Raw genomic sequence first — 19,739 nt, 5'->3', positions numbered from 1 at the left:
TTTAGAGTGGAGGCATTACAACTTCTTGTTTTTACAGTGACTCATCAAATTACACTGGCATGCTCTGCCATCACGCAATGGCGATATATAAAACAGTTGACATTTTAGCATCTGCTATCTGTCCATTTCAAATTTAGTAGCAATTGGACACAATCTCTAGGACGTGTTGCCGTTTTGAAGGACCTCTGGTAATGACCAAAATAGCCCGAAAATGGCAGATTCAAACTAAAATTGCAGAATTTTCATGTTTGGTCTTGTTTTTTCAGGCATGGCTTCATGACTTTATTTTGTGGGTGTGTTCATGTTAGATATGCTCACAAAGGTAAAGCAGGCTCTTTGGGAGTAAATCTGGAGGACGAGTTCCCTTTTTGTAGGAGCCCTGGAAATGAGAAAATGACTGCTTCAAACAAACATGGCAGACTTCCTTTGTGTTTTTGGGGCATGGCTTCTTGACACTTTTTGTGAGTCTACTCATGATCGACATGCCTACCAAATTTCACGTTGTTGAGTGAGTTTTTAATTGTGGCAAAGCCCTCAAAGAGACAACCAAAAAAGAGAATCAGGACAGACAGAAGGGAAAACACTACAGAAAGTTGCGCAAGTAAGCAAGCAGAGTGTCTTCGAAAAGGGGCTGAAATCACTCCAAAAAACAAAAAATGTAATTGGCAACAGAAGTGCAGGGGTAGAAAAATCACTTTAGCCTCAGATGACCAGAGCCGGCGGCTGAACGAAAAACTTGCGCAGAGCTCAGCTTAACGGGCAAAGTCACGCTGACATTTTATGTGCAAAGGAGAAGCTCTGAGTCACCGAGAGGTCGGCGCACGCGAGAAGGGGTCCGGGGACCATTGCCATCCGCCGACACCTCCGCTATCACGCTGCCCCGTCCCCGTTGGGCTAGAGAGGCATGTGTCGCGGCGGGAGAGGGTGTCAGGCAGAGAAAGCCGGCTTTTAGCCAAGTCACAAGGCTGCACGGCAGCCAATGGCTGCCCTTCAAACTAGTACCCTCCCTCCGCCCCGTGAAACCGCCCCCCACCAGCCCCTCGCTCGGCCTTGAGTAGGTACAGATGTGGAGTCATTCGGGGTCCTGTTCCGCCCCTCTGGGTACCATCTACGCCCAGTAATCATTTGTACCTTTTCCAGGGCTCAAAATGGTACAAGTAGGGCTCCCTTTCTGTGTCTAAGGGTACAACAAACCCAACGCCTATCCACAGGGGAAAGTCTTGGTTATTGCTTTTTTCCTCGTGCCCAATGACAAAAGTATTTTGGGTGACAAAAACAGGGATGCAATCGAGGTGCCTCAATGTACACTACAGACCGATGTGGCCCCCAAGGTAATCATTTGTACCTTTTCCGAGGCCCAGTGGGGAACGGGACCGTATCAAAACACCTGTAGGAAGTTTAAACATCTACAGTGTCTTTTTTTTTTTTTTTTTTAAACAAAAGATGTCACCACAGAGCCATCAACGATAACTACAGACGCTGTTTGAGCTTCATGTTTACGTGCGTGAGGTCATATTTGTATAAATAAATGATATACAGTACATGTATTTAACTTTGTCCGAAGACAACAGCCATAAAGAAAACAAACATTTTAGCAAGATCGGTTTCAAAACAGTCATGTAATCAATCCTAGTTACGATCGTTAGCAATGCATGCACAGGAAGTCAGATATTCCGTGTTCCAGGTTGGTCAAGTGACCTTCCACATATAGTGGATTGGCAAAAATTTAAACCACAGAGTTAATTACAGGAAACCATTTGTACTTTTTATTAATGCCTAAAAGCATACTTTTTGGTGTCAGAAACAAAGGTACAATCGGGGTCCGTCACGGTACATTACACACCCGTGTTCCCTACAGGTCCAATTACCAATTACTGGACAACAAGGTAACCATTTGTACCTGTTGCACGGCCCAAAAGGTCAAAGGTATGCTCCCAGGGGTACCAAAGTGGAACCATTGAGGGGGAGTACCCCTAAAAGCATACGTGAGTGTTCACCTTTGTTAAGAGGGGTACGGTAGGGGGGCTGTTTTGGCAAACAATCACCACAAATCGAGGCCCTAGGGTTGAGTATTGGTAACAGTTTGCACCTTTGCCACTGCCCACTGATGTGAGTGAGGTACACTACAAGCTTCCTCAAGGTGCATTGTACTCCGATGTACCACACACGACTAAGTACTGCACTCTAAGGCAAGCATTTGTATCTTTTCCAAAAATAGTAAAAGGTGTGTTCCCTAGCTGTACAAGTGTAACGTCAGGTGTACTAAAGTGGAACCTTTGAGGGACTCATTGTACAGTATATTACACATCCATAAATGTCAAGGGTCCCAAAATGGAACCTGGGGGGATATCGGGTACCTGATATCTGGATTTGGTCCCTGGAGCGATACATGGCTGCCGGCCACTGCTCGAAAGGTAGAAGCATTCAGCTGCTTTCAATTTTTATTTTACTTCACTGTTAGCAATTATTTAGTGGGAAGAATTAAATGTCACTTTTAAGTATAAGACATTAATGATCCCCCCCCCCCCCCCCCCCCCCCTCCAAAAAAAAATAGCAATCTGGGATGTTTTATCCTTGGGAGGTTGGTCACATGCTGTTTGTGATCATTTGGGGACGGTTATCGTCTCTCTTGCAGCTCCGTTATTGGATGCGCAACAGGAATTGGCAGCGGATCGCTTAGTCTTTGGTGGCCCACAGAGTCCACAAAAGACGTACAGAACGTCCTCCGCCTTGACAGGATCGTAATTACTAATTCTGTTATCTGCTGTGTTGTTTTGACAACTCATGGAGAGAAACCCGTCCGATGGCGTGAACACACAAAACATCGGCTCTCACCTCTTTGACTTTCTCCCGCCGCTCGTTGGTCTCGGGGTCGCCGGGCTTGCCGCCATCCTTCCCGAGGGGCGGCTTCAGCAGACACCTGCGGAACTTCTTGTAGGCGAAGGCGGCGCCCGAGTCGGGCAAGGAAGCTTTCTCTGACCCCGGGGTTTGGTCCTCCTGCGCCTTCTCGCCGGCCAGACGTTCCTCGGTGGCGTCGTAGGACGGGGGCATCTTTCGGGCGAGACCCTTAAACCTGGCGATGCCTCCTCCTCCGCCGCCGCCCCGGCCGCCCGTCCCGCCGCCGACCGCCACGACGACTCCGCTCTCCCCCTTGGTGGAGGTCACCCCCCGCGGGGGCTCCTGCTCTCGGGGCCGCTTGGGGCGCTCACCTGCATCGTTTTCCGCCATGCCGGAACCCGCCGCTGTCGCCGGCTGGCTCTCGCTCCTGGACAGGAAGATGCGCTTCAGCCTCACCGAGTCGGGCAGAAAGAAGAGCGCCCCGAAGCAAAGGGTCACCAGGCCTGACAGGAAGAGCAAGAAGACGAACTTCTGCGACAGACGCAGCCCCATGCCTGACGCAGACACGCCGGGCAACTTTCGGAACACCATCTGGTTCAACTTGTTCTTCTTCTGTTTGGGAGTCTTCAGATGTTTGTTTTTTTCCCTCTTTCTTTCTCACCACACAGCTGGTTGGTTGTGCACAAGGCCTGGCTTCCAGGCAACACTTGAGCTTTTTTAGCAATGAGCTGGCAACACAAGCCCACCACCCCGGGCTCTCTTTAGTGACGGGCTGCAGCGTCTCTGGTGCATGCTACCGGCGTTTTTGTTGTTGTTGTTGTTGTTGTTTGTTTGTTTGTTTGTTTGTTTGTTTCTTGCAAGCTTCTGTCTCTCTTGTCTTAAGAAAACAGAACCAGAGAAGACGTGGACAAAGTTGTGTGCAGATGCATGATGCACACACACGCACACAAAAACACACACACGCACAATTATCAATAACAAACTCTCATCGGTGTATAATCCCTCCACGATGACATGAATCCAGCTGTAGCATCAGAGCTCACGGAAAGGGGTGGGGGGGGGGGGGGGGGGGGGCGCCTCCTCCTCGTCGCCAAGCCGCTCTTCGCCCTCCTTCTCCGGCGTCAGCACGCCGCGGCGAGCCGATAGGCAGATGGTACGGAACGGAGAAAATTACGGAAGAAAGCCTGCATTTTAAGTCCCACCGTAACTTATCCGACTCGATAAACAACAACAACAACAACGACGACAAAAAAGGGAAAATATCCAAACCCCTCCACAGGGTCTCTGTGGGGCGGGGGACACGCCGTTGCTCGTAGCCGCTTCAGCCGCGCCTCGCTCGGCTCTCTCGCGCCGCTGAGGTTCGCCTGGAGGATGTGGAGCAAAAACACTGCACAAACTCAGGTGCTGGGGCAGCAGAAGAAGGAGAGAGAGCGCGAGTGAAGAGGGGGATTGAAGCCCACCCTTACTCCTCCTTTACTCAGTGATCCAGTGGGATGCTCGGATGCCTTTGATGGATCCACGCAGCGGCTTATCACAACACAGCCGGGGGAAGAAGAGGAGGCGGAGGAGGGTTCTGATTCGGGTTCCGGAGCATCCACATTCCCTTCACCGCTGGAGGGAGGGAGGGAGGGAGGGAGGGAGGGAGGGAGGGAGGGAGAGAGGAAGAGAGAGGAAGAGAGAGGGAGAGGGAGAGAGAGGGGGGGGGGGAGAGGGAGGGAGAGAGAGAGAGATATGCTTTTATGCTGGAAGAAGGAAGACATACAAATACAACACCTTCAAATAAACAAGTGTGTGTCGATGAACTGCAAAAGAATCTAGGGTCTAACTATATATATATATATATATATATATATATATATATATATAAAATACACTGGTTAGACCAACTTTAAAGAAATTACTATCTTCTAATAGCTAAATTAATTTATACTTATGTAACCTTACATTTTCATTTGATCCCAATCAAAACAATTATATTTGCCTGAGTCAAAAACTTACTAAGTAAAAATAATAATAATAATAACATTGACTATTGTTTTTTTCCCCCCCATTCCTTCCTTTTCACTTGTAATTGATTCACTTTTCCCCATGACCTACTTTTTTTGTCCTTTTTCTTCCTTAAATCTCCCTCATTAGCTACTTTCTTGCTTCCCGAGCCGGGATTCAAACACAGAACCGAGAACTTTGAGGCAGACGTAACCTGAATGCTTTCTATCACCGATTCCTTTGTCCCGTTCCGACCTACCTTGTTGGCCCTTTTCCTGACTAGCTTTCCTGCTTCCCAAAGCGGGATTCAAACCCAGAATCCTGAACTGTGAGGGAGACTTTCTTCCTCGAAACAAATGTTCATTATGTCACATTAGTGTAAATCCATTAGTCACACAGCCTTCAGCTGGTCACAAGGACGGAAAACGCTCTTCAATGACTGTTGGCGTGCGGCTACAAACTGTTGTTTTGCTTCACCAGAAGCCCCCTGAGGGCACCTGCAACTATTTTGATATTATTACTTATTCACAGACTTTGTGTGTGTGGTTAAGTCTTGTGAAAAGGGGCTGCAGTTCCATTTCGAGGCGCCTTTCATTCTTGGTACTTCCTGGAAATAAGAGGTTCCAATTGGACATATTGGAGGTCTGCAGACCAGGTCCCAAAGGTTCCCGGACTCTTGAAAGTGCAGGAACTTTACCAAGGGAGTGGGAGCTTTTCGAGGACCGCTGTGTGTTTACCCAATGGGAACTAAAGAGCTTTGGTGCATTTACAGTTAAAATTGTTAATATAGGCAATTATAATGAAAAACGCTGTAGTTAGTGTCTATTATTCACAGTTTTTCATTCTACAAGGGAAGGCTCTGTCCCTATCCCTGCGAATGGTGGCAAATGTACAGTATAAAACCCAGACAACAAGAGTGAAAGTTGCTTTGGTAATCGTCAGGTGCACATGATTTTCTTAATATTATCATAACTGGTTTTAATGTCCACATTTGCACTTCCTGTATTCATGTAGCAACTAGCAGGTGCATCCGTTCAAGACTTTAGTGCAGGTTTTTAATGGTCCAGGGACCCCTTATAGTTGAATTTTTTTTTCCAAGGACCCCCTCTTAATGCTAATGCCACTTAAACAAAGAAACCATTGTGTATCCCTGAAAAGTTGCCCATTTTTTAGAAATAATTCCTGGTTATGATTTAAAAAAAGTTGTATTCTTTATAGACAAAAAAGTGTTCATGGTATGAGAATAAAGTCAGATTTGTTTTCAAGGGGAAAACGTCGTAATACGGACAAGAACAAAGACGTATTACGATGAACAGTCATAATCTGACAGAAATAGTCGTATTTTTGTAAGATAAAGTCACAATATTATATTAAAGCCCAAATTTAACAAGGGAAAAAGTTCAATTTTAACAATAGATTTCCAAAAACAACTTTATCCTTGTAATTGTGTGTCTTTCAGTCTGAAAAAGATGAATTTATTCTCTTTAAAAAATGTGACTAAATACTTTTTAAAAATATGCCATTTGTTCTTGGGGGGGGGGACTATTCATCCACGGATTGTATATTTATTTGTAGATCTTTTAATCAGCCAGAAGCTACGGTAGTAACTGAGCCACTGAGAACTAAAGAGTGCTCGCTCCATTTGTGCCATTTTGAAATGAAATGCAGCGATGATTAGAGAAAAGGCTTCCCTTCCAGATGAATACTTGTCTAAAACAAGGTTTAGTTCCAATTTTAACAGCTAGGCAGTCTTTGATTGCACTCGGCACTTTTCCTGATGTATCAGTGCAACACGGGGCCAACTCCCAATCCAAAGACGGCAAAGCCCAGGAAACCATACTTTACCTCTTGAACATGAAATTCAGAGATTGATAGAAGACTCAGAAAGTAAGTAGTGTTTTAGCCTGGGCGCCAGTGCAATGAGGACTTAGACCCCTATTTTTTTTTTCTTTCAGGCTACATAGATGATCCAATGTATGAAAGTAATGATGATGACAGTATTTCAGTTGAGGGTAAAAGTGCAAGCCATATGATCCAAGTCCAAAATAATTCTATTTGGGAAAATCCTCAGATCTGAGCAAAACCACAATTTCTGTAAAAACAACTATTCAAAAGAAGTAACCATTGTCATATAAATCACTGAAATAGAAATCCTACAGATTTTATTGCAGCCATAAATCTTTAAATCGCTCTCCTGTAAAATGACAAAAATGAGGTACCCCACTCCAGTTCTCAGTGGCTCAATTGGTTAGCGTTTTATTTGTCCGCCCGTTAGGGATGCACTCTTTAAAATGACAATATATAACATATGTTAGTTTGTAATATGTTATTTTATGGATCCCAGGAACTCCTGCTTGAGTGCACCTAATGCCAGACAAGACAAGAATTTGAGCCTGCACCCCCCCTGCCCCAAAGTCCGTCCTTCACAATAACACACTACAGCTTTAATGCAGACATCCACAATCCATAATTCCGGTCATCCTTGCGCCTAATCCGAATGTTGACAACATGGCGTCCACGTGTAGACATGGTGGCGCAACTGATCGTGTGTAACAGCAGGCTAGTTTATTAGCAGGACACATACGGGGGCCAAGAAGGATGCACAGTCCACCGGGAGGCCTCCGTTTTATGTGATGCTTGATTTTTTTTTTTTTTTGTTCCTTGACTTTCACTCCACGATCTACTGTTCTAAAGTCGGCTCGCCATTAGTCGGCTCTGCAAACATGCTCGCATTAAAAAGGGAGGAGGAGGAAGATCAATAATATTCCCTGCGGGGCCCTGGTTTCTGCTGTACATTAGCACGCGATAGTAAACCAGAGGAGCCGGGAGCACCGGGTTTTACACATCGCTCCCAAAAGAAACACTTCAAAGCAGAGAAAGGCAAATTCTTCACTCAAGGGACCGCATTTTATATTTGAATCTGACAAATGGGCCAGGTCATTCATGATGAAGTTAAAAAAATATATATATATATTTTTTAATTCAATTGTAATTACTTAAAATAAAACCAAGACACTCAATTTTAAATTGTATTTATTATTTTAAAATAAAATGGGTAAATAAAGTCAATAAAATTGTTATAGTGTATATGTAAATGTTTTTACTGTTACTAATATTTTCATTCTTCTAAACCCAGTGGTCGGAAAAACGGTCAATTTTTATAACAGATACACGGGTCAGGTTATTTGTAGATGAGGTCAAATGTCTATGTAAAATACATAAAATTCTTTAGTTTAACTAAATTATTATAATTATGTAATTAAATGAAAATCACTCACTTTGAAATTGCTTTTATAATTTAATTATTATTTACCAATTATTTGTTTATAATCATTAATTATTATGTATTTCACTATTATTATTTACACATTGTACTTGAACGCAACATCTTCTAACCCAGTGGTCGGCACACTGTCCATTTTTATAACAGATGCGCATATCTACATTATTCGTAGATGAGTTGCTGATGACTGGTAGAATGTGATTTTCTATATTAAAAACATTACTGTACAAAAAATGTGAGGTTTTTACGGGAGGCTGGAACGCATTTCCATTTACTTCGATGGAGAAAGATGAGTTGCGAGATGAGTGTTTTGAGCTACGAGCGTGGTCACGGAACTCAACTCATATCTCAAGACACCACTGTACTTTTACTTCTAATAAATACACGTGACAGCAGAAATTGACCTTTTATACTTCCGTAGAGCAAATGTCAGATATTTTAAGACTTTTACACAAATAATATTTGACAAGATGAATTAAATTTCCCGTGACCTGTACCTTTACTTCAGTACTTTATACAAGGCTGGCAGTGAGTACGGGTTATCCTCTATTCTCCATGCATCTCACAGTGCAATAGAATAGCAATATACCTTGTTTTAGGTACAGAAAAACATTCCTTCCAATAGTGCATACAAGACTTCTAAAAAGCCATCAATCAGTGGCGTACTTGGAGGATTCCGTGGTGCATGTAAATGAGAGTGGATGCAACAGCAAACAGGCCATCAAACAAACGCAATTGGAGGCCAATGACACACGCTGATTAAACACGCCGCTTTGCTTTTCGTCCTCGATTTAAAGCAGGGAACTGTTTTTATCGTGGCCACACATCGCCATCTGCAGGCTTGTTATGGGCATTGCAAGGGAAGGAAAACGATCTTCTGTCCTCCAAGGTTGAAAATTAAGGAAAAAAATCTTTAAGTGGAAGTCACATAAACAAGAGTCCATTTACTGCACCACCGTGTTGACAGTTTAATGCAGCCCCTTTTATAGGTAGACCTATGATTTATTATTATTTCTTTTTTATGATTGCAGTACAGAAGTTATTGAACTCCTCAATATGCCACCCAGAGGGTCTGATAGAAAGCAATGCAACACATTTGCATGATCCACATTGTGAGGCGTAATCATATCCATTGCAAACAATATTATTTATGTGGAGTGTTTGCCAAGCCAGTTAAGAAACACAATACAAGTCATTGGGAGTTTGGATTAGACTCCAATGGAAGCCGTTTCCTCGCTAAGCTCTTTTGGCAGCACTGACAAAACATTCAATGAGGCAAAACAATCAGTTATTACACTCCACAAATGCAATTGGAAAATGTGTCAAGTGCCGAAAAACATCGTCATCGAAATGTTTGCTTTTTGGGAGGCATGGGATGTTTTCTTACTTTAGCACTGACATGCACAAGGCAATTTGACATTCTATAGGAAATCAAAGACAAAAGTTCAATGCAACATTTAACAGAAATATTTATAATATGATTCATTATAGTATTTTTTAAGCAGCTGTGTTATATAGTCATAAAAGAAAAATAATTTATTCTGTAAATTTAAAGAAAATGTAATGTTCGGAAAATAAATGAAGGGTTTTAGAATAAAGTGTTGTTTCATAATTTATAATGTTATGAAAAAAGTACTCATGTAACAAGAGTCATAATATGTGATTTAAGTTGTAATCTTACCAAAATAAAGTTGTGAAGTTGCAAGAAAAAATTTGTTAAGGTTAGGAAAATAAAATCATAACGTTGCAAGATGAAAGTCATAACTGTAATACAAGAAAAAAATTCACATTACACTGAAATTGTAATGTTACGATAAGTTTTGTGAAAATCACAGCAAATTTGTCTATTTTAGTCATGTTACAAGACTAAAGTTGCAAGGAAAAAAAAAAAGCTTTTAGTAGTGATAATGTTTGGAGAAGTTTTAAGCTAACAACAATAAAATTGTAATGTTATGAGAATAGTCACAATGTTATACAAAAGATGCTTAGGTGGCAATAATAAAGAAATATGAAAAAGAAGCTGCGTTGTTAAGATAGTCGTAATTTTTTGACATAGTAATGTTACAGCACATTTGTATTGTTACAAGATTAACGTATGAAAAGCTGCAATAATACAAACATTTATGTTATGACAACAAAAATAAAATTATTTGAACAAAGTTGTAATGTTACCATTATGGAATTATATTACCAAAATTTTTTTTTTTTAATACTTTCATAATTAAGTCATAACGTTACAAGAATTAAGTTGGAATATTATGAGGAAAAAATGTCCTTACATTATGACAATAGCATCAGAATGTTCGGAGAACAAATTTGTGATGCTTTGAGAAAGATTCAAAATGTCACAACAACAAAATCGGAACATTACTAGAATTAAGTTGTAAAGTTAAAAAAAAATAACAATTAGTCAAGGTTACGACAAAGTTACAAGTTGCAATCTTACAATAAAATCGTAATTTTACAATAAATTGTAAACTTACTCCAGTAAAATCACATTACCACCAGAAAAAGGTCATATACTTTTGAGAACAGTTTTATTGTTACGAGAATAAACTGGTAATATTACGAGAGCAAGTTGGAATGCGACGTCAATAAAATCAGAATGTTAGGAGAAGAAAGTTGCAATGTTACAAGCAAAAGTCGGAATGTTACAAGAACTAAGTCCTTTAAAGTTAGGACAATACAATTATGGTTTCACACCAATCAAATTGGAAATGTTAGGAGAATAAAGTTGTAAGGTTGCAACAATAAAATTGTAATGTAATGAAAAAATGTAATAAAGTCTTAATATTGAGACGAAGTTGTACTTTTACGACAATAAATTGTAATGGTATGACAATTGAGTACACTGGAAAAACGACCTCAACAAGTATACAACAATATTTGAAAACAATAGCTTTTGTCCTTTAAGTCATAACATCCACTAATGGAATAAGTATGAATTGACTTGATAAGATTCTTAAAATAAGATCTTGTATTTGAAAACATCTTTTTTGTCTTGCTTAATATTTTGAAAAAGTCTAAACAGCCTCAAAAATAAATACAGTAAGATGTTTTGACTAGAAATAAATAATTCCCAAGGTAAGGTTTTGCAGGTTTGCAGTGTACAATGTAGTAAAAAAAACAAACAAACAAAAAAATAGCTGTTTTGTCTTTTGTTTTTCATTTGTGTTAGACAAATAAAAGATCCAAACATCATAAAATGACGGCACGGTGACAGCAGGGTTAGAATGTAAACCTTTATTTTGGTATATATTTTGTTAGGTGTTAGTTCGACAGCGATTGTTCATACAGGAATGGAAATAACAAAATCATAACAAAACAAATCATCAGGGAAGTACACGCTTAATTATTATTATTTTTATATACATTAGAACTATACATTTTTAATACACACATTATATATTTGTATATGTACATTTTTCCATTTAACGTATATCAAAAATAATAATTTTCACACAGGAAATGCCGTCAAAACAACCTTTTAAAGACAAGTATTAGTAGTAGTAAGTACAGTATATCATGAGTTTAGAACAGCTTTCCTAGTGGGTGGAAAAGGCTCCCGCTAAAACCACCCTTGTTTTTAAGACCAGTCATGAAGTGATGTGAACACGACTTATTGCTCTGGCTGACGTCGTTTGGAGATAAAGGTTCTTTCTGCGCCGTTAAAGTGCTCGTGGTGGAGTCGTGAAACTAGTACGGCAAAGAGAAAGGATGCATCGTTGGGAGCGCTGCGAGGTAACTTGAGGGGTGTGTAAAATCAAGTCTTTGGGTGGGTGAAGTCATACTGCATGTAACTGACTACTATACTATTATCAAATATATGCATTTAATTTTCACCTACTTGAATATATTTGGTTTTCTCTAGTCCAAATGGTCTGATAAAATAAGCCCCCCCCCCCTGGATTTGGTTTCCTTTCACACAGTCAAAAGTGAAGAGGGGGAGGGAAGAAGAGAGGAGGAGGAAACAAAAACAAAAAAAAAATCTAGTCTGAAGTCCATTTTGTATGAGTAAATGATAAGTCCAAAAAAAATGAAAAAAGCTACTTGAAAAAAGTAAGTATATTACAAGGAGTAAAGTTGGAGTAAAGTCGTTAATATTAAGGTTCAGTGTTAAAAAAATAACGTGGTAATTGAATACAAATCTATTTTTGGGTTGAGAAAATTGTAATTTACAATTTAACAGAGAATTAATAGGTATCCTAGAATAAAGCTGCATTTTCTCCATCAAGATAAAGCTGTCGATTTTGACTAAGTCAATGGAAAAAGTCGAAATGGCAAAAATAACGTATTAATAACAGTACTGTTACGTGAAAGAAAGACAAAATATTATTATCAGGTCAGAATATTCAAAAGTTAAGCCGTTAAGTGTTTTCAACCCATGATAAAGTTTTTCTTTTTTTCCCCCCCAGAGGAAAGTAGCGAAAATGTCAAAATTACAACAGAAATGAGGGGAAAAGGCAAAGCTACAAGAATAAGTGGTAATAATACAAAAATGCTGTATTTTTTGTTGAGAAAACTATTTGAACAGACGTGAAAAAGAAGAAAATGTCATGATGATAAAGTAGCAATTTTACTTCCAAGAAATCACAAAGCTAAGGCTTTTTTGTTTTTTTTTTTTTAAATACAGGAAAAGATGGTAATTAGAATTTTATTTTCAAGTCGTAATAATCTGAGAAATTGATTTAAGGGGGCTTTGGTTTGCGTTTTCACAATTTACGAGGGAAAGAAAAAAAAAATTCCTAGGGAGAATTGAACAAGTTTTGGATTAAATCGTAGTCAAGCGTGTTAGTGTGAAAGCAACCATAAATAAAATCATGTTGTTATCGTCAAGATTAAACTACATGACGAGGATCCAGTTGAATTTGTAACTCCAATGTCAGCTAAAGAACCTTCAAGATCTTTAATTGTATTCCCAGCATGAACTAGCTATACATTGTATTCTGAATGAATAAACATTAAATTAAGCCTTTAGAGCAATGTAAACATGAGATGTCAAGCACAATATATGTATTATTACAATGCAGATATGTATGCAAAGTAAAAAATGTACTTTGGAGACTGATACGTGCGTTTAAAGCAGCGATGGACATTCAATAAATCAAAAGGCAAATAATAGAAAAGCACATAAATGTTTTTAAACACACAGAAAAAGCGGTAGTAAAAATGCTGGTGAGCTGCTGAATGAAGTCCACATTCCATAAAGTCGAAAAGTTAAAAACATAAACTAGATGACAAAAGAGGATGAAATATCGTTCTCTGTACATGCTCTATGGCTTTCGAAACCAAACATTTGCCTCGCAGGAGCCGAATGTTGGCCTGGAAATATGTGTTCTGCTACCAAAATATCCCTTTTGTCATCGTGAAATAAAGACACTTTGGAAAAATATCAAGTGAATTTAGCATAGGATTGCGCTTACACGTCTACGTCAGGGGTTGCGTTACCTTTCTAACTGGCACTTGTTTGACGCAACAGTACACAGACAAAGGAGGTTGTTAATCGTCCGCTGATATGATGTAAAAAAAAAAAAAAATTATTTTTGCAATGTAAACGAGAAGTAGGGCCACACTGAAATTACACTAAACGCACAAGAAAAAAGTAGCGATAATAAAGTCAATAATTTGGAGAAAAGTCATAATTAAGAGGGAAAAAAAGTTGGAATGTTCAGAGAATAAAGTTGTATATAGCTCAATTGTCCCCCCAAAATGTCATTTTTATGAGAAAAAGTATTTTGATAAAAGACTTCCTGCTGTGAACAAGACAAGGCCTTTTTTTGTTCAGAAAAAAGTCCTAATGTTACAAGAATAAAATTGTAATGTTATGAGAAAAAAACTAATGTTCAGTGAATAAAGATGCACTTTTTGTCTGAAAAAATATCGTTATTATTTTTAAAAAAAAGTTGTATAATTATCAGAATAAAGTCATAACATTTCGAGAGTCAGTATTCATAGGTAAGTCCCATTTTTCTTGAGAAAAAGGTGTAATGTTACGAGAACATAGTTGTATTGTAGTAGTAGTAATGTTGTAAGAGTTGAGAAAAAGACTAGGGAATAACATTTTTAGATTATTATAACGTTCCCACAAACAAAAGGTTCTATTTTCATGTTTTTTCAATGATCATATTGTCGCAATGTTAGGACAATAACCTTTTTCCCCAGAATATTTTGGTGATATAAAACAAAGTCATAATAAAATGAGACTAAATCCTAATGACATGACAAGACAATATGAAACTACACTTGATATTACAGTTTTAATGTTCAGAATTCTAAATGTCGCTGTTTTGAGATAGTCTTTTTCTCAAAAAAAAAAAAAAAGTCATACTGTTATGAGGACACAAATTTCATAATTGTATAGAATTAATCAGTCATAATATTACAAAAAAAATATTTTTTTGGTTCAGGAATAATGTTAGTATATAGCAATACTTTGAGAAAGAAGCCATAATGTAACAAGAATGAAGTTGTAACGGCGAGAATAATGTTAACTTTTTCTTGTGACATTATAAGCATTTTTTTTTGTTTTTAATCACAACGTTTTACTCAAAAATAGACTTGTAATATTTTGACTATATTTTCTGGTGGTATTTTTCCCCCTCTTTTCAGTGTAGCCCTAAGTACTCCTTTGTATAACGACCATGTGCAAAGGAACTTCTTACACCAATAAAACATGCACTCATTAATGTCCCCATTTGATATCAGGTCACCTCAGCGTTTTGCATGTTAATGTCATCTTAAAGGGTTCATAAATAGAATTAACATACATATTTTTCACACACTTCTTCTACCCCTTTATGATGAACTGTATTAATTATTTAGCCGTGCAGACCAGACAGTCTTCAAAGCACGGATTCCCGTTCAAGTCATTATCCCGTTGCACAGTGATGAAGAGCGAGCAAAGAAAATGTGCGTGTCCACTTTTAATACAGCGAGCGTTGATTGTTTAGCTTTGCTGGAGTGACTTATAAAGGGAGCTACTTTCAACATTAAATACACATATTTAACGTCAGAGGGGCCATAAAAAAAATTAAATTAAAAAAAAAGGCGCACAATGGATGACATCAGAACATTCGTTGTTTTTGCCCCTCTGTGAAATTCGGAAAGTGAGGAGTTTTTAAACAACATCCTGCTAAAATGGTAGCGAGAAAAAAAACGTCCAACTTTAAACAGTATCCCACCATGGAGTATAAACCTGTGAAGGAGTATTAGGGCCACACTGAAGATGAATAAATATATCACACACACACATATATATATTTGACAGAACTGGCATCTTTCAAGAATAAAAATATTTTCCAAGATAAAAAAAAAACGCCTGACTTGACCTGAATGACAAAATAAATATCTTAACCTTATTTTCGTATCTTATTTATTCTAGATAAAAACTTATTCATATTTAAAGAAAATACTTTTAAGGAGGAAAAAAGGCACAATCTTATAACCCCAATTCGAATGAGGTTGGGACGTTGTGTTAAACAAATAAAAACAGAATACAATGATTTACAAATCATGTTCAACCTATATTTAATTGAAAACACTACAAAGACAAGATATTTAATGTTCAAACTGATAAACTTGATTGTTTTTAGCAAATAATCATTAACTTAGAATTTTATGGCTGCAACACGTTCCAAAAAAGCTGGGATAGGGTCATGTTTACCACTGTTACATCACCTTTTTTTTAACAACAGTCAATAAAGGTTTGGACACTGAGGACACTAATTGTTGAAGCTTTGTAGGTGGAATTCTTTCCTATTCTTGCTTGATGTAAAGCTTCAGCTGTTAACAGTCCGAGGTCTCCGTTGTTGTAGTTTACAATTCATAATGCGCCACACATTTTCAAAGGGAGACACGTCTGGACTGTAGGCAGGCCACTCTAGTACCCGCACTCTTTTAATACGAAGGCAAACTGTTGTAACAGGTGCAGAATGTGGTTTGGCATTGTCTTTCTGAAATAAGCAGGAGCGTCCATGAAAAAGACGTTCCTTGGATGGCAGCATTGTTTCTCCAAAACCTGTATGTACCTTTCAGCATTAATGGCAGCCTTCACAGATGTGTAAGTTACCCATGCCATTGGCACTAAAACAGCCCCATACTATCACAGACGCTGGCTTTTGAACTTTGCGTCCATAACAGTCCGGATTGGTTCTTTTCCTCACGACACGACGTCCACAATTTCCAAAAACAATTTGAAATGTGGATTCGTCGGACCACAGAACACTTTTCCACTTTGCATCAGTCCATCTTAGATGAGCTCGGGCCCAGAGAAGCCGGTGGCGTTTCTGGGTGTTGTTGGTAAATGGCTTTTGCTTTGCATAGTAGAGTTTCAAGTTGCACTTACGGATGTAGCGCCGAACTGTATTTACTGAAATTGGTGTTCTGAAGTGTTGCTGAGCCCATGTGGTGATATCCATTACACATTGATGTCGGTTTTTGATGCAGTGCCACGTGTCCCAGCTTTTTTGGAATGTGTTGCAACCATAAAATTCTGAGTTAATGATTATTTGCTAAAAACAATTAAGTTTATCAGTTTGAACATTAAATAGCTTGTCTTTGTAGTGTATTCAAATAAATATAGGTTGAACATGATTTGTTTTTATTTATTTTTAACAACGTCCCAACTTCATTGGAATTGAGGTTGTACTAGAATACTTGGGGGGGCTTGCTTTTTTTTGTTTTCATTTGATGTTCTTGTTTTGTTGGCGGTCCTTGAATGCACCTCGTGCTCCATCAAAAGTGAATGTATGTTTTAGCTTCTCTTCCAATGCACCTAATACTAATAGCCTGGGTAGTCTACTTTGCCGTTACCACTTGCCTGTATTCCTTAACATTTATATGGAAATACAGAACAAAGTGAGTTGAATGACGTAACAGCGTTTGTGTGAAGTGTAACCGTTTCCCATGTGTTATGTCGTGTCTGTCTGTGCTAGCATGTTATTTAGCAGAGTATGGTAACTAATACTAATGACAAGCCTCATGTGAAGGTGGTTTGTGTTGAACGTAACTATGAAATATCACTCTTTATGTAACATAGGTTGATGATTGATTGAGTACATACTAGATGCATGGTGTTGATGCTCTATGATGGTCTCTGCTTTAAGTGCTTTGCTGCCATCTTGTGGCGTCTAGACGCAATTACTTATGGATTTTCACAATTTGCTGCAGGGGCTGTTCAATGCGTGAATAGCTGGGGTTCACAAGTTGTATTATTTTTCGATAAAAAGTTTTTATTGCAAAAAAGGAGTCAAATTACAAAGAATAGTATTACTTTTTTCAAGGGAAAATAATTATATGGTAATTGCGTGATTGAAGTCGCAATTTAACACGTCTTATTTTAACATGCCTTGCTCTATTTTCAACAGTTTTATTTTTTTTTAAAATGACCTTATTCTTGATAAAATCTTACTGTTCTCACCAAGTTGCTATTTTTTCTCCCCCCCAAAAAATACAACTTGAGTCTCAAAAGAAATCTTTTCTCATATGTATAATTTTCAAGATTGCTCCTTTATTCTCGTCGTATATATTACTTTCCTTCATGTGTGACCATAATACTCCTTAATACCATCTGAAATACTTTGGCGATCCCTGAAATTAAAAGCCAGTGCTGAAAAAAAAAAAATAATGCACCGAGTGACACAAAATAAGGCAAAAATATGTGGCAAGAGGTCCTGTGTGATTTCAAGCGACAGAATGAGTGCGATTACGTTCGATTTGGGACCAGCTGAGAATCTCGCCCATTGATATTATACACAAAAAGTAATCATCTAAAAGAACTACAAACAGTCCCTTTGGTAATGCATAGTTCATTCCTGAATGTCTAGTAACCGTGACTGTGTCTCTTAAAAGTAAAGAGTGATGACGACAAAAGGACTAATGGCTCTTTTTTTTTTTTTTTTTTTTTTTTTTTTTTTTTTTTCAGCTCACAATTTTTGGCGATTCGGCTTGAGCATTGAAGCACGCACCTTCCTCCATATGACAACTTTTTTAAGGCAGGAAGGGTTCGTCTTCATCCTCTGCGTGGGGCCCGGGGTCACTCAGGTACCTCATCAGCTTCTCTCTGGTGCTGGGGTCAATCTCACCCGCCTTGTGGTGCTCGTTGGCCCTGGCGGGCGGCTTCATCTTCAGACCACCATCCTCCTCACCCTCCTCCACTTCCGCCGCCGCCTGGCCAGCTTGCTGGAACTCGTCCAACATGTTGACCGAGTCAGGTGACTGGGGGGAGGCCAGGTCCACCTGGATGGTGGGAACGCTGTCCAACGCTGGCTTCATGCTGTAGGCTTGGGGGTCTGCGGGGGTGCAAGAGTGTTAAAATGGCAAAGAAACACTTGTCGATGGGGGCGCCATTTCTCAAAGCATGTCCACACAAACGAGTATTTTTTTAATGTCATCTTTCAATCCTTTTTAGTCTTTTGGGGTCCACACAGAAAGCTAGTTTTTTTATTATTTTTTTTTAATAAAAAGCATTTACTTTAATTTCTCCTGTATAATGCGCGCTCCCAAAATAGATTCTAAAAATCAGGTAAACCCCTCTATGTAAATGCGTACCCATGACTCCCTAACCATTTCCATCCATCCATCCATTTTCTGAGCCGCTTCTCCTCACTAGGGTCGCGGGCGTGCTGGAGCCTATCCCAGCTGTCATCGGGCAGGAGGCGGGGTACACCCTGAACTGGTTGCCAGCCAATCGCAGGGCACATACAAACAAACAACCAGTCGCACTCACAGTCACACCTATGGGCAATTTAGAGTCTCCAATTAATGCATGTTTTTGGGATGTGGGAGGAAACCGGAGTGCCCGGAGAAAACCCACGCAGGCACAGGGAGAACATGCAAACTCCACACAGGGATTGAACCCGGGTCCTCAGAACTGTGAGGCTGACGCTCTAACCAGTCGTCCACCGTGCCGCCCCTAAACATTTATATACTGTATTTAGATGCAATTAATGTTAGCAGTGATCCTCTCCTAGTTTGTTTTTCTACTCACTTTTAATCAGTAATATTATTAATACTAAGGTTTACTTGTTCTTCTAATGTATTTAATATAGTGGCACACCCTATTGTTTAATTTTAACACTGCAGCTTAATGGAAGTATTTTCCACCTCCCACATGACCATTGGCACATCAGGCTTGTGCCACGAAAGCGAGAGAAGTCATGTGCCCGGATAACATGTTCACTCCTGGTGCCAGATAACAATAAAAAAATATATAGATATAATTGTTAAGACGCACAACAAAAACTGCAGAGGGGGAATAAACACACATAAACTTGATTAACATTGACATTATTACAGCTATTTATGGGATTAGGGAACTAATTTACTTAAAACAGCATTTTAACAAGTATACAATGGCACACTGGGACATCCTTTGATAGCAAGCCGCTATGACGATGTCAACTATGATGTCATCGTTAAAACATTGCGGCTTACTCTCAGAGGATTTCCCAGCGCGTCTAGCGCCGTTGTATAGTTGTTAAATGTTACGGTCAAGTGGTTTATGTCAGTTGGTCCCCTAATACCACAAATAGTTGTAATAATGTGAACAATGCGTCGACACCGGATGCAAAGAGAACTTTAGCCCCGCAGCTTGGCAGCCGGGGGCGTAATAAAATAGTGTGCAACAAGCAAC

The 19,739-nt window shown here is 39.2% G+C and overlaps 2 protein-coding genes across 3 annotated transcripts in view; both read right to left on the bottom strand.

Moving 5' to 3' along the window:
* Nucleotides 1-4,445, bottom strand: part of LOC133401525 (mannosyl-oligosaccharide 1,2-alpha-mannosidase IC) — a 158,205-nt gene extending 153,760 nt beyond the window's left edge. Inside the window, exon 1 of the mRNA XM_061674631.1 lies at nt 2,836-4,445. Coding sequence (XP_061530615.1) covers nt 2,836-3,429 — 594 coding nt within the window. The 5' untranslated portion in view covers nt 3,430-4,445. The remainder of the gene's footprint in view (nt 1-2,835) is intronic.
* Nucleotides 4,446-11,363: 6,918 nt separating this feature from the next.
* slc9a1a (solute carrier family 9 member A1a) overlaps nt 11,364-19,739 on the bottom strand; it is a 54,387-nt gene continuing 46,011 nt past the window's right edge. For both annotated transcript variants that reach the window (XM_061674629.1, XM_061674630.1), the window contains one exon: nt 11,364-18,396. In XM_061674629.1, the coding sequence (XP_061530613.1) occupies nt 18,095-18,396 (302 nt within the window). In that variant the 3' untranslated portion in view covers nt 11,364-18,094. The remainder of the gene's footprint in view (nt 18,397-19,739) is intronic.

This window comes from Phycodurus eques, chromosome 4 (assembly GCF_024500275.1).
Source record: "Phycodurus eques isolate BA_2022a chromosome 4, UOR_Pequ_1.1, whole genome shotgun sequence".
Lineage (NCBI taxonomy): Eukaryota > Metazoa > Chordata > Actinopteri > Syngnathiformes > Syngnathidae > Phycodurus > Phycodurus eques.
The sequence above is the reverse complement of the archived record's forward strand: the minus strand, read 5'-3'. Positions and strand labels throughout refer to the sequence as shown.